General features: G+C 43.9%; 1 protein-coding gene across 4 annotated transcripts in view; it reads right to left on the bottom strand.

The window, feature by feature from the left end:
- The window catches only part of SYN3 (synapsin III), a 196199-nt gene that overhangs the window by 18583 nt on the left and 162197 nt on the right, over positions 1-15419 (bottom strand). For 3 of the 4 annotated variants that reach the window (XM_036400515.2, XM_036400512.1, XM_036400513.1), the window contains exons 8-10: positions 9852-9994; positions 4548-4622; positions 1127-1229 (exon numbers count right to left, since the gene is read on the bottom strand). In XM_036400515.2, the coding sequence (XP_036256408.1) occupies positions 1127-1229; positions 4548-4622; positions 9852-9994 (321 nt within the window). The remainder of the gene's footprint in view (positions 1-1126; positions 1230-4547; positions 4623-9851; positions 9995-15419) is intronic. The other variant, XM_036400516.1, reaches the window with a different exon arrangement.

Raw genomic sequence — 15419 nt, 5'->3', positions numbered from 1 at the left:
AAAAGACAGAGGCTTGCCAGCGTTTGGTTGCTGGCAGCACGCTTCTATCACATGGCCTTTGACAGGTCACTGCTCCCCTCCCTGGGGAGAGCAGATACATAATGCAGGAATGCACAGTCACTGGAGGGCTCATGTGGTTCTCATCAGCATCCCAGCCCTCAGCGGGTGGGACTGCTCTCCCACACATAGCTTTGCAGTGTGTCAGCACCCCTGCATGAAGCCAATAGCCTGGCTCTGCTTGTCTTCCTCAGCTGTGTTGGTAGAGTTTACAGCAGGTCAGATCTTGTGTCTCCTCAAGTCGCATACTGACAGAGGCACTTGCTTACTGGCTGGATTGTCTCGACTCCAGGGCATCTCTTCAGTTTCCCACTTTGATTTTTCTGGCCAGCTTTTCCTTCTCTGCCCTGTTAGGATGATCTGAGTGTGCTATTTACCCCATCTCCATATCTGCCTCCTGGCCTGGGAAGGAGCACATTGAGCTTTAGCTCTCAGAGCCACAGTCTGTCCAGCCCTGAATACAAAAAGTCGTAGTACACATTACTCAGAGTAACTTTGTGGTGCTTTCTCTTGATGGCCTCTTACGTAGTGAACACTGTCTACGCAAAAGATTTTAGAAAATACACCTTTATTTTTTTGCTCTATCAAGATGCTCCTGTTGCTTGTGAACCTTTTGCTACACTCTCACCATTTATTTTCTTCTTTTAAATAAAGTGCAACTTGGATTTTTGTTTGGAAGTCCCCTTTAAAGTGATCAAAGAAAGGTTCATTCAGAGAGAAATTGAGATTTTTAATGAACTGAATCATCTGCTGAAAAGCTGAGGTGGCCAAGCACTCTGTGGCTCTCCATTTCCTTTCACTGTCCACACTGAGAAAGGAAGGCACTTCAACCCTGACACTTTGCTATGTATCTGCTAGTTTGGCAGGGGCTCTGAATCAGTTCCTAACGTATCAGTGGGCCATGGCCTGAGGATGAAGGTGGGCACAGAGGAGCAGAGACTGCAGAGCACACAGGGTTGGTGCAGATTGGTGCAGGTTGGTGCAGGTTGGTGCATGTGAACTCCAAGGCACAGTGCTTGCAGATACACTTCCCAAAGGAGACTTACATTCAGGGTGCCCATGCTCTCACCTCAATGATATAGTCTTTTCCATCTTTGCTGTGGACAGCTTTGACAGCACAGATATCCAGACCTCCAAACATTTCTGCGCAGGCATCGGCCCAGAGTCGGTACCTGCAGAAACCACAAGAGCATGGCCTAGGATTAGCTGTCCTTGGGTAGTCCACCAAAACCAGCCACCCACCCTGCTGCCCATAGGAACACAAAGTGATTTGGGAGCCCTTATTACAAGCTGTCCTTCATGTGTTTTGCTGGGTCCTTGACTCCCTGTCTTGACTCCCACTCGCAGGAGATGGAGTAAATAAAGAATCTTGCCAAAAGTTTCCCTTCATTTCAGATTTATTCAATCCTGCCCTCAAAGCCACCTTAAAATGTTTCTTTCCCTCCTTGGTATTTACATCAGATCTCCAGTTGGTTGTCATTCAGCCAAGCTATAAATATTTAGCTCATTTAATCTCCCAGTAGTGTTGGCCCCTCAGCGTTTGTATTGGCTTTGCCTGAAAGCCCTCCATTATGCAGGCAGCTTTCTCCTGATAAGATGTCCTGAACATTAGGACTGGAATAGGATCAGAAAGTGAGTGTTGAATTTAGCAAGGAGTAGCCATCCCCTCTCTGATCTGTAATGCAGTAGCTCCTGAATTTTACAATTTACTTTCAATTTTATCCTTTTACAGTCTCCTGCTTCCTTCTATCCCTTGGGTGTTGTTCCTAGTCAGGCAGTCTCATCACACGGACCAGGCACTATTTGTTGGAGGATGACCTTCAGGCTGCAGCACTTTTCCCTATCCATCCCAAGATGGGGATGTGAGCTGGTGGTCCCCTAGCTATCCTGGAGTCAGAGGAAGAGGGAGAATGACAAGAGGCATGTTATGGGGGGACCACATTCCCCTACTGTGCAAATGAGGAGGGAATGAGGCAGCTTGGTTTTATTTCCTGTGCAGCTGTGCCGTGGTCCCGGCCATTTAAATAAAAATAATAATCTCAGAACAGCAGATCTGTAAGCAGGACTATGACATGATGCAGAGAGGGGAGGGAAGGCCACAATCTCATGAAAACACTGAAATTTTGCAGACCCTACAGGGACTGGGGAAAGAGCTGTTCTGGCTAAAGAACAAATTTATGTGCTTGAAGACAGCCAGAGTCCCCATATCTTGACAATATAATGATGAACTTGTGTGAACACAATGTCTCTGGGAAGTAGAAAAATTATGACTTATATGACTACCGGTGCTCTTTCATCCCTAATGAGGAGACCAAGTGTGTTCACCCTGGACCCCCAAGGAAGACAGTGTATGAGGAGGCATCAGTAGCATAAGGAGGAGGAGAATTATGGACTGCATGAGTCAGGCAGGAGGCACAGAGAGCACCCCTCATGCACTGCTGTGGCCCAGCATCCAGGGGCACCATTGTGGGAACCACTTCTCTTCCTGAGGAACATCTCTTGGCGTCTGGGCACAGCAGCCAGGGAATTGTTGGTTATGCCAGAGACTCTGATGGCTGCCCATCTTCAGTGTTTGTTGGCTATAGGTGTGCACTGGGAGCATCAGGGCTGCTGGGGTGTAATAGGAGTCTTATAAGGAAGGAGATCACATTTATGCATGTGCACCAGGTGTTGCATTTTCAGAGGATTTACTGTCATTTCTGCATTACCTGAACATTTAAATTTTTTGTACTTATGTTCAGTACAGTAGGTACTTCAGGTTGCTCCTACTCATCAGAGCATTTGAGCACATTCTTGCCTTGTTTAGTGCACTGGCAACTCACAGATTTCAACAGGGTTTGTTGCATTTATGGCTGAATAAGACTGGAGTGGTTATTTGTAGTACAATTAACAAAACAAACCTTCAAAATGCAGTGTTGCAGGCTGGCAGGAATCTGGCTTTCAGTCCTACAACACTGCAATAAGGTAATGTCTACCCTTCATGTGTCTAGCTTCAGCTGTGTTATAAACAGCCAGGATGCATCATCATGTTCACTTCCCGCAGTACTATTAGGGTCTTGCAGAGTCACCTTCACCATCTGATTTGGGGCTTGGCTTCCCTGTTTCACAGAACTAAAGGTGCAGAAGGGATCTTAGATGGCTGCCTGCACAACTCTTGTGCTCCCAAGAGGAGACATTTCTTTAATCTGGTCTGAAAGAGGACAGAGATTTGCTATCACCTTCGGAGCATCAATTTCTGTGCTATGCTATCCTTACTTTAGGAAAATACAGGAAATATTGAAAGGAACCTTTTAAGCTATAATTTATTTCTTACAGTATTATACTTGTAATGTAAGTAATGAGAAATGCCTATATCATATATTTAAAGACCCTATGCTCTTTCAATTTTTTCATCTTTAGAATGAAGAGGTGCTCAGCTTGTCGGCAACTTCTTCCAGGTTGGTAACATTTAATGAAGGAGAGTGAACATCTGCACTGCAGGCAGGATAGTCTACAACTCTATTGGAAAAATATCAGTGGTCTCCTAACTGAAAAAGGTGGAAAACTACATAGAACTCGTTGCATGTTTTTCTCAACATCTCATTAGGTTTTCTCTGAATGTTCCTTTTATTGTTCTTTGGACTTTCTCCAGCTCCTTGCTATTTCTCTTCAATTGTGGTGCCCAAAACTGGAGAGTCAGAATTAATCATGAACCTGACAAACTGGAGGTATAATCTCAAAAAATCTTAAATTCACTAAGGATGAATGCCTACATGAAATCTATGGATTTTATAAATCTACGAATAATCTACTTAGATGGGATGGAGAAAAGTGATGAGAACAAGTGTTAGTTCTGCAGGATAGGAGTTACAGCAAAGCATGTTACCATGAGTCCACAGTGTCAGGCAGTTGCAGTATTAGCAAATATCACAGTGATTTGAATACATGGAAGTAGCATTTGCAAATTTTAGTCTGTAAGATGCATGAGGGAATTCTTTCTGCTCTGTTCAACAGTGAGAAGATCTTAACTTAGACAGTGACCACTTTTGTGAGCCTAAAGCAAAAAAGTGCTTTCAGCACTTCAGCTGACAGGTTTTTTCCTGTTAAGCAGAAGAAAAACTCTTTTTTCTGCCTCTCGTTAGTAATATATTTAGGATAACCTCATGTTACTTTGTGTTTTGTACTTTGACCTTTCTGATTTTATCCCTACATATTTGTACTGGTGTGCTTGACCTAGTATGCTGGTCTTGTTTCCTGTGGTTGCATTCACTAAAGATCTAATGATTTAGCAATGTTGGTTTCTAGCTGTACTTTCAGTCTGTTCTTCAAAATAGGACAGTTTGCCTTTGTGTCCTTAGTATTTTTTTAAGAAAACACTTGGTCTTTTAAAGTCTTTATCCAGCCTCCCAGGAGACCTCACTTACCAGTTCTCCCAATTGACCAAAGTCGGAAATACAATTCCTCCCTTCTAACCCAAGAATAGCTAATACTGTCTTGAAACTCTTCCTTACCTCTCTGTCATTGCAATCTGTTCTAGCATCGCAGAACCTGTGTTTGCCTTCCAGTTTCCAGAGATGGAAGTCCTCCTAGGAAAACAAACCAAAAGCATAACCTGAACATGAAAATAGACTCCTGACCCATCCTCCTGCATACTGTAGTGCTCATTCTTGACTCTGTGCTTGTACAGGAGGGGATAAGGTGAGGTTCTTCCTCCCAGAAGCCTTTCCAAATCCTTCCTGAACAACACTCCATACAGGATATGTTGTTCAGACTCATGAAAAACTGACTGAGGATTTTAGGCAGAGAAACCTCCAAGGAATCTTGAGCACACATCAGGCTCTGTGAGTACTCTCTTTCTTTATACATTAGACCTAGCAGAGCTGAAATGTGTGTGAAAGATCTCTAGGATAATCACCCTTATGTTCTGCCATGGGTAGCATCCTCCATCCATGAACAGAAGCTCTCCAGGCAAATATTTACTGAGCAGCTTCACAAAGTATCAGTTCTGACATTCTGGGTCTACCTAAATTTGATTTCAGTTGTACTTCTGTGTCCACTTCAATTTGATTTCAGTGGTACTGATGTCATAGAATATATTATCATACTATCACTGACTTTTCATTGACTTTTCATCATGGCTCACTGTCTTCGGACTTGGAGAATTCCTTATTTCAAAATCTTTGGAGTTTCATTAGCTGCAACTGATAGTTATTTTCCAAAAAAGGTACTGTTGCTAGAAAATTCTGGGTTTCACCATCACTGTCAGGGGTGAAAATTTTCCTTTTCTTGACCTTAGGCCCAAGGCAGACATTGGACAGCCTGCTCTGACAACACTCCAGATAACCCTTCCATAGTGCACAAGCCAGGACAAGTCAACAAGCTGACAGGATACATCCAGGAAGCCTCTCCACACTGAAAGAGATTTATGAGTGGAGTATGAGGTGTGATCCAGCACTTCAATATAAGGTTGTGGGAGCCCTTGCTGCCGGTTCTCTCACATTTTCAGCAACACGTACAAAAGACACTGAATTTGCAAAACTATGTTCAGCGGTGGTAATAGTGTTGTCCTGCTAGACTACAAACTTGAATCATTATAGCTGACTACCTAAGGCTCCCCTTTACTCTTGTGAGAGATAGCCTAGAGTGCTTTTCCCAATTCTCCTCCAAACTGGCATGTTTAGTTACTGTGAAATTGAAATTGTCTTTGTGGCCATGTTTAATGGACTGGACTGGGGGGGCTGAAGGAGTATGATTACTGTGTTGAATAACTGTGTTTTCATATAGTTGTCTTTTGGGCCTGTTGCCTTCACCCAGCATCCATTCTGCTGCCCTACTTCTAAGCAAAAGAATGGATTCCTCCTCAAGCTTGGACTGTCATTAGCCCTTTGATGGCCTGTAAGGTCAGTGCTCAGTCTTCAGCCTTTCTTTCTCTTTTAATATGGGATTTGTAGGATTATGTTTTCCAGTTCTGCAATGAGAAGAACCACTCTTTGCTAACATTTATTTTTAACAGAAAATTGCCCTGCAGTGGCAGAGGGCATCCAAAATCCCATTAGTACTGGTGGGAACTCCTGGAGTCTCATTAGTGACATGATGATTTGACACTGGGGTTTAGAATATGTACCTGGCATACCAAATGTAAGCACCTGTGTTGTCCCTAAGAAAATTAAACCACAGTTTGACAGTTTTACAAGGAAATTTAACATGGGAAAGCTCCAAAAATAAGAACTCTGCTCAAGCCATTGGGCTGATTTATGCCTATCCAGCATGAGCCAGTTTTCAACATAAGATTTAAAATATATCTCTCTGTTGTATTCCTAACTTTCCTGTTAGGGAACCTTGCTGTTTTGAAACTGAAGAGTTTTATTTGAAGCCCACTGGATCAGACACCAAACCCTACACCACAGCCTCTGTCAAGATCACTCTCTTCCAAGCAAGTCTAAGCAGTTCAGGAGTCAACCGTGACCCCAAGACTTACAGAATCACAGAATCACTGCATATTCTCAGTTGGAAGGAACTCAAAAGGATCATTGAGCCCAACTCCTGGCCCTGCACAGCACCATCCCGAGAGTCATATCATGTGCCTGAGAGCATTGACCAAATGCTTATTGAACTCTGTCAGGCTTGGTACTGTGACCGCTTCTCTGGGGAGCTGTTCCAGTGCCCAACTACCCCCTGGTGAAAAACCTTTTCCTAATGTCCAACCTAAACCTCGCCTGACACAACTTTAGGCCATTCCCTTGGGTCCTGTCACTGGTCACCAGGGAGGAGAGATCAGTGCCTGCCCCTCCTCTTTCCCTCATGAGGAACTTGTAGACTAGGATGAGGCCTCCCCTCCGTCTCCTGTTCTGCAAGTGACCAAGTGACCCCAACTGTTCCTCATACAGCTTCTTTTCAATTTTCTTTTTTGTATTGTATGAAGTGAAAAAGGAGACTTAAGACAAAAAAAATTTCCTAAGGATGTCCTGCCTCAAACCCCATTTCTCTTAGGGATTGAAAGGCTTCCAACAATCCTAAACATCAGGGGGCCACACAGTGTACAGTCAGTATCTTAAAGAGAAGGACCCCAGACTCCTAGAGATCAGTTGCTCAAACAGATCTGTGACCACAACACCTTCAGCATTGTTTAGGAGAAGTGGATAAATGAGCAGATCAAGAGCTCTTGGTGTCCTATCTCAGTCTATAAGTAGCTCTAGTTTAGACACAGTTGATGTGCACAGTGAACTGCTTTGGCGGTGACAAGTCAAAAATCCTAGTCATGAAACTAGGAAGGCAATACCCTACAAAGGAAGGGTATTACCCTCTTACTAAGAGCTGGTGGCAAGAATTGCCCATGTCTGAAAGTCAATAGCTGCTGGCTTAATTCAAAGTGAACAACATTTCATGCGTCTAAACTGGAAAGGATCCTGCTGTTTGCCTCCAGTTGGGGTGAGTATGGAAGCATAATTTCTGTCCCAATTTCCCCTATAACATGAACTGTTTTCATGTTTTCTCTTTACCAGTATTACAATGGCAGTCAAATACACTTGGTGGAATTTTAGGCATATATCATATGCTGCTTATCAGCTGTTTTCAGACTGGCTCAAGGCATGGACAAAGTAGGAGTTTGTTAGCAGTGTAAATCTGGAGTCATTGCACTGAAGCCAATGGGAAACCAACCTGAAGCCTTGGGCCATAGGCTGGAAGGAAGTGCATTGAACATCTGGGGCAGGGAGGAATGCATGACTCACCCTGCAGCATCCTCCCTCTGGCAGATGCTTGGTGCAAAGTAAACATATTCTTGAGAATTTCAGTGCAGTCTTTTCTCAATAGAAAAGGGTTTTTTAAAGTCTATATGTGTGGGTGAAGGTATAAAATCACTGAATAGATTCCATGGCTCACAGATCAAAGCAAGTCACTTAGTATGACGCTACTGCAGATGCTGGAATTGCCTTTAAGGCTGAGATTTGCTTTGTAGTGACTAATGGTTTTGAGTCTCCTATTTGGGACACCAGTGAGAGCTCTGATATTTTGGCTTTTACCTCTGTCCTTGGACATAGTAGGGACTTATACCATAGAAATAACCTATTTTGTCTAATGCTGGGGCGGAAGGAACAGTCCCTGGTGGGACTGACTATACTACTCTCCCAAGCTCACATCCATAAATGGCTCTCTCAATTTAACTCAACCTCCTGGGTTAGCAAGCCACTGGGTGAATCTTGCTGTTTGCTTTCTTTGCTAATGAGCTTTATTTCTCATTAAGGTGTTCTCTGTTCATGTCAGTTTTCACATTAAAACATTTTTTCTTCAGCAAACAATTATCTGTGAAGCTATACTCCCAAGTGGGATTAGGTCTTAGTGTGACTCCTTTCTTTCCTCAATCATCTGGTTTTATTTCCGATCCCTGTTCTGGATGAGTGCATGGTGAGTGTGAATAATAAGTGAGGAGAGAGTATGGTCAGGCTAACTTGGCCTTTGTTTCAGTTAGAGGCAGTTGGGGAGCAGGCTCTGGAGCCAAGGCTGGGTGTGTTGGCAGGAACGGGGAATTTTAATTGATATTTTAAACCTTCTTTCCTTTGGCCAATTTGAGTCAGACTCTCTGAGATGTTAATGTAGTATTAGGCAACTGTGCTATTGTTGATCTGAATCAATTACAAATAAATTTTCTTTCATTGAGATCACATGAAGTAGGCAAGTGTCCCCCATGTCCTTCCTTCCCCTGAAGAATGTAACTCAGTCATTATCTAGTTTTCTTAAACATCTTTGTGCTAGGAATCCAACTGGGATTTTTAGGCAGTTATAGCTGAAAAATATGAGATTGTGTACATTTGATTATCTTGTTTAACTATGCTTTAGCAGAACTATGGCCTAGAGGTTTGCAGACATGGACCCAAAAGTCACAGTGTTGTGGGTGTTAGGTAACATATGCAGTTTATCTGGCAGCCTGAAGAATGTACTGCTGGAGCTGACTACTTATCTGTAATTCTGTGATTGGATAAGGAGCTTCTGGAGAAGCTGCGCTGTGTGGCTTTTTTCATTTACTGGTTTGTAGTAAGAAGAAACAGGTGTCTTACTGACTCATGTGGTTACATCTCTAATTGAGCATGGTGACTACTGAAGTTTGGCTGAATGCTTTTTAAGACTTTTAAACATACCAGCACTGAAGATTGCTGTCATGCCACCTCCCCCACTGCACCACAGGGCAGGGAGGAGCTTTGGGGCACCCACAGAAATGTTTCACCTCCTGTCCCTCCTTTATATGCATCAAGGAGCACACAAGCAAAATGCCCACAGAAACTCTGTGTGCTGCCCCAGCTGAGGCTGTTCATACGCGGTGCTCTGTGCCCCTCGTGTGATGTGGTGCTGTGATCTGCAGCTGGGGAGAGCATAGGGTGCTGCTGTGGGCTGAAAGATGGGTGCTGCTATGGCCTGGACACTGTAGGACTCCAGGAGTTGCAGCTAGTTCAATCTTTTTTATTTTTTTCTCCAGGTGGAAAGTGGGTGGGTTCAGCTCCCACTAGAGGGTACTTGGAGCTGGAGGACTTTGCTGGAAAAGATGAACCCTTCAATAACAGGATGGAGAGGTGATGGCCAAGTACAGTCATTATAGTGGGAATTAAGTGAATCTCAGAAAGAGACAGACAGAAACAATGACCTGACAGTGACTAATAGAGAAGATGATTGGGATCTGGGTTCAGAGGTGGGGGAAGAACAGCAGGGTTATTCTTCAAGGAAATGAAGTCTGCTACCCACTCCTGCCCAGAGCAGGCACCGACTCAATCATATTCATAGCACTGCCTCCTCCCCATCTCGCTCTGGCATAGCCATCCACTCACATGTAAGCCTTGTAGTTGCTGCCAATTTTCTGGATTCGGATGTCGTATTTGGAGTCAATGAATGGCTCGGTGGTGGCATAGGTTTTTGCCATGGCTACTATGCTGGCCATGTCCCGGAAGTCGTGCTGGTTCTCAACTTTGACCTTGATAATCAAAATCCAGTGAAAAAGAGACAAGAGCAAAAAGAACATGAATACTTTGTGAGCAGAAGTCATCTCTGCACCTGAATAGCACAATGTTTATTATGAATTGCACAGTTAAACCCTCCACAGACACAGCTGAGGACAGAACAAGTCCTCTGTGATTCAAAGAGAGAAGGCTTCCCAGAGCAAACCAACCCAGACAAAATCCATCCTATTCTCCTTCCTCATGCACCAGCCCTGGTCATCCTGGCACCAGAGAGGCAGCTAGACCTTTGCCCAAGTGGCTCTTGCTAATGCTCTTTGATTTTAGGATGCTTCAGAAAAATATTCAATCTCTTTAGAGCCATTACTTCATTCTAACGTTGCAACTGCAGTTTCCCATGTTGGGATGGATGAAAACAGAGTATTTTAGGTGGTCAGGAAATACAAACCAATTACAGGAAATCAACATGAGAGCTGGTTGTCTGTCACCTCTAGCCTTCAGTTCCCTGCCATTTCACATTAACCCACTCCAGACTTTCTTTGAGGAGTATAGGTCTCTTGACTGGACATAAACTCTGAAGAAGAAGGATGTCTCTGGGGGAGTTTTTGACTCTTGGGGAGACTTGTGTGAGTGTGAGGCAATGGGCATGTGGGTAGGACAGCTGGTAGGGTGTTAGACTTGAGTCTCACTTGGAAACAAATGAGCAGTTGAGACCTATGAGGTACAGTTTTTCTGAGAAGATGGCTTTTCACAGATCTGTATTCAGTTATGGGAAAACTTCTGTATCTTAATTAAAAAAATGTTAAACGAGGGTGACCAAAACAGTAGAAGTTCTATTGATCTACTCAAACCTCTACAAAAGCTCATTGATTTGGGAAAGCAAAACTGAACAAGCAGGTAACAAGAACATAGTGGACAACTTCACCTCACTCATATCTTTAATCATGGCCTTTAGTGTATTGGCAAACACTTGTTTGGTGCATCATGGAAACCTGTATGAGTCTTTTTCCTTAGGGCTGGACATTTGCAGGGAGGGAGGATTAATTTGTGGAAAAAAGACCATGACTGTATGAAAAGGATGAGCAAGTGAGTGACTTTCTTTATGGTTTTACCCCCACTTTGTCTTTTGGTGATGCTTTGACACCACGGCTGGGGATTGCAGCCCTGCTTTGTTAAGCGTGCAGTGACGGGTGACAATCCAAGGGTGTCTTCTCCAGAAGAGCTTTCCGGCTGCGTCACTCTGTGTTAAAGGAGGGTGATGCCAGACTCCATGGAGCCAGCTGAAGGAAGCACATGCAATGGTATTTGGTGTTTCTTTACAAAGAACAAACAAGTGGTTTTATGTATCTGCTTTCAGCCATGGGAGGGTGGGAGCCATCTTCACTCAGGAATAGAGAACAAGCTTGTTGCTAACCTGCTTTACTCTGTTTAGATTGTTTTGTGTAAGTTCCACCTTACACATAGAGCACATACAAAGATTTAACCACATCCTGTTGCAGAAAATCTTTCAAAAATGGAACAGTTGTGGGGAAGGTGAAGTTTGACCGATGATCATTTCTAGATGCCTGAATTTGCTTATCCTATTACTGACCAGCAAATACCCCTAGTCCTTCTCTTCTCCCTTTTGCTGTGGTGGGAGCTGTGCTCTCACCATCCAGGAACTGCTGAGGAAAGGAGCAGAGGGCGATGACAATCATCTGTGGGAAGGAAGGGTACCAAAAAAAAAAGGAAATAACAAATATAAAGGGGATATATAAAGGCAACCATTACATGGCATCCAGGAGGAGCAGCCTTGCTCTAGGCTGTGTTGTTTCCCTTTCTGTCTGAGTGGGGATGTGCAGGGCAGGGTGAGGTGGTAAGAATGCCCTGGAGGCAGCGGGGAGAATGGGAGAGGGAATCCAGAGTCTGGACTTGCAAAATACCAGAGAAAACAATGCAGGCTGTGTTGGAGCTGGGTATTTTTGTTGCACTGATAAGAGCTGCCCTGGGCTGAATGACATCAAGCGAGTCCCACCCAGATGAGATGATCACAGGAGGGACTGCAAGGGTAGGCGACACTGACACGGTGTTAAAACATATTCTCCCAGACCCTTTTGGGAGTGAGAAAATACAAAAGCCATTATATAATGACCTACTTGGAACAAGGACATTTGTAGGATTTGAAACAAAGTGCTGTGCTTGTGCAACAGATGTCTTTGGGCCCAAACTGAAATATTTGCATCCTCAGCCTAGGAACATTTGACCCAGAGCAGAGGAAAGGATGCATCTCCCCCCTCCGGACTGGAATTATACCATATTATATTGCTAGGAAGGAGCACATCTTGTTAAATGTGATGTTTCCTCAAAAATACAGCATGTTTGGAAAGGAAGGGTCCATTTTTCCTCCTCCTCCACCACCCCTTCCCTAGAGGGAGAGAAGGAAAGCAATTGAAAATGTTCTCTCTAATGGGCCTGAGGACTTTTGGCTGGGTTAATAAAGAGGGGGGACTCACCAAGGACACAAAGTAAGAAATGAAAAATAAAGATGACTCCCACAGTGCTACACCACTGCACAGTCCTCAGGAAACAGCTCTGGCAGCTTCCCCGGCCTGTGCCAGAGTACTTCCCATGGACTTTTCAGAAAAAGCAACTCACAGAAGTCCCCTTGTAGGGGATCACAGCCTTATTTCCCACCAGGCATCGAAATAATCACCACACCAAAGCTGAAATCTGAGCCACCATTTGTTAATTGTTAGAGCCAGCCAAATTTCACAAAACAACAGCCATGTTCTGGGTTAATGCTGGTTTATCCCAGGGTACGGTTATTACTTCATAAACAGGAAGCACTCAAGTTACAGTCAAATTAGATTTATTTTCCTGCCTTATCTATTGAGTCCCCCATTTTATGAGCTTTCTACTTTTAAATTTTGTATAATTCATTTCCTCCTGCCTTGTAACCCTTTTAGATGTCAATAAGATATCTATTTTCCTAACAGAAGAAAAAATCCCAGACATAATCGAAGCCAGGATGGCTATAGTGTGACACCAGAGGACATTATTTAAGAAGGTACTATTAAAAATCAATCTAGTGCAAAGTTACGAATTTACCTAACAAGAGACAAATCTGTCTTCTAAAACGGCAGGTTGGCCAATACATGAAACTGATAAAAGGAGTTGAAAAGAAACCAACAGGAAGCCATTTTCCCCTTCTCTCTCTTTTATTTTGCAATCTTCTTAGGATAAATGCTATATTCCATTAACTGCATAGGGAATGCAAACAGTGAATACAAACACAGCCCCTGCCCTGGCAGCCTGTTTGCTTAGCTGTGCTGGCTGTTTGAGCAGCAATAGACTCATTCTGAAGACATAAGGTGCTGTTTGCTGTAGCATTTTAGTGACCTGCTAAGAAGGGTTTGGGCCAGTGTGTTGACAAATGCCTTTTCTGAGTAAGAAAGCTCCTCCTTCCCTTCTGGCTCTCTTCTCTAACCCAGGCACCAGTTGGAAAGGGGAGTCTGGCTGGTTTGCTGGGGACAGGCTCACACAGATGTGACCATCCCTTTGCCCTGTGGTGGCATCTCAGAGCCTGATGCCACCACATGACCTGCATCTGGTACCTGTTGCCATCCTCAGCCTGCCCAAGAAGAACTGATTTTTCTGCCTGTGGCTGGAGAGCAGTCCAAGGAGCAGGTCATGAAGAAACATTCTGCTCCGTCCCTGTTGCAGACCTTGTTTTGAGATCTTTCTTGCAAGGCAGAATCAGTTCTGGCAGAGTTAAAACTTCACTGTGGCAATTTCCTGGGCAGTCTGAGCCACACCTCAGATCTGTGAGCACAGGTTCCTTTAGTGAAGGATCTGTCTGGGTAGAAACTTCTGCTTCCGCTGTCTTACAGGTCCCTATCTGCTGCCTCTTCTACATCCCAGATGTTCCTGGACACCAGGGTCCCAGGGCTACAGCTCTCCTCCCTTATCCTTAGTCTAAGCACTGCAAGGTCTGGCTTTGCAGTCCCCTTGTGCTTTCATTATGTGGCCACATGAAAAAATAATCGGGTAGCCAAAGTGCCATAATTATTTAGTCTGCTAGGACTGCCCTAGCCTTGCCTCTCTTGAGTGTCATCCAGTGTGAACTCTGCTTTTGAGGTTAACTCTGCCCTACAGGCTAAACACACATCACTTTGGAGATAACTTGCAGAAGCGCTTTCTGTGTCTAAAATGAGGTTAGAGCCAGGTTCAGCTGGAAGGTGAGTGTCCAAGGCTGAGCCAGGACTGGACTTGGCAATGTGGTGTTTAACTGAGTCTTGGTAGGCTTGTGAAAATGCACAGTCTGAGTGTTTTCCTCCAGAGGAACTGGTGCAGCCACACAAAGCTTGTGATTTTTCGTCCATCTTGACCTGCTCTCAGCCTTTCTGTAGGGACCCTACCACCTTGGGATAGTGGGTCTTCAGGAACAGTTCTGTGCAGATGGTTTCTGCACAGAATCCCTGCACTGAATCTCTCCTTTCCTCTACCTGCACTGAATCTCTCCTTTCCTCTACCCCAAATTATGCTCTTATTCTCAGAAAATACCCAATCCAACTGACACACAATCAGTTTAGGCCTAACTTTGGCCCACCCCAAAATAGTGAAGTCACAATGGCATCTGCATTTCCTTATTATCCTCACACTGAAGTTCCCCATCTGCTGCCTTTAATGCTTTCAACCTTCCTAGTACAGAGCCCAGGTCTTGGCTGCTGTGGTCCTTGGTGCCTTGAGTCAGTCACTGTTTCCTGTGTTCAATAAAAGCTTCCAGACTGATGTGCAAGAAATGGGGATGTTTTTGCTATTTTCAAGACGTTTGGAACATCCTCACTCATGAGTCAGTGGGAATGCAGTGATTGGCCTGCTCTGTTGTGAATGAATGTTACATGTCAAGTCATTATTTGTCTTCTCCAAAAGAAAATATTTGTTCCTTGACAAACTGAGGCAGCCCTTTCCCTTCCTTTCCCCTTTAGCACACTGGATTTTCAAAGCTCTCACTTTTGGAACATTCTATTTCCAGTCCCGAGAGAGACAAGGTGACGAGCTGTCCTTCCTGATAAAAACCTTGCAGTATTTTTACATTACAGAGTGGCTCTGTTTAGTTTGTGCTATATTTATACTAGGGGAAAAAAGAACCAGAGAAGTCTTTCCCATCCAGTAAGAGAGAAAATAACTCTGAACATATTATTACAAACAACAAGTTTTTCTTCTACAATGTCATAAATTCATCTGAGCCAGGATTTGAACTGGGAAGGTGTTTTCATAATTATGGGGCAGGAAGGGGCAGGAAGGGACAGGAGTGACTCTTAAACTGACCTAATTTGAGAGGTCTAAAAATAAAGTAGGAGTAGCAAAATATACATATATATATAAAATTGATATAAATACATGTAAATTCACATGAACAGATACTGGTTTTCCTCTCTTTGTAGATCTGGCAGTTGTTTC

The sequence above is a fragment of the Molothrus ater genome, chromosome 5 (assembly GCF_012460135.2).
Source record: "Molothrus ater isolate BHLD 08-10-18 breed brown headed cowbird chromosome 5, BPBGC_Mater_1.1, whole genome shotgun sequence".
NCBI lineage: Eukaryota > Metazoa > Chordata > Aves > Passeriformes > Icteridae > Molothrus > Molothrus ater.
Note: the sequence above shows the minus strand (reverse complement) of the source record. Positions and strands in the feature narration are given on the sequence as shown.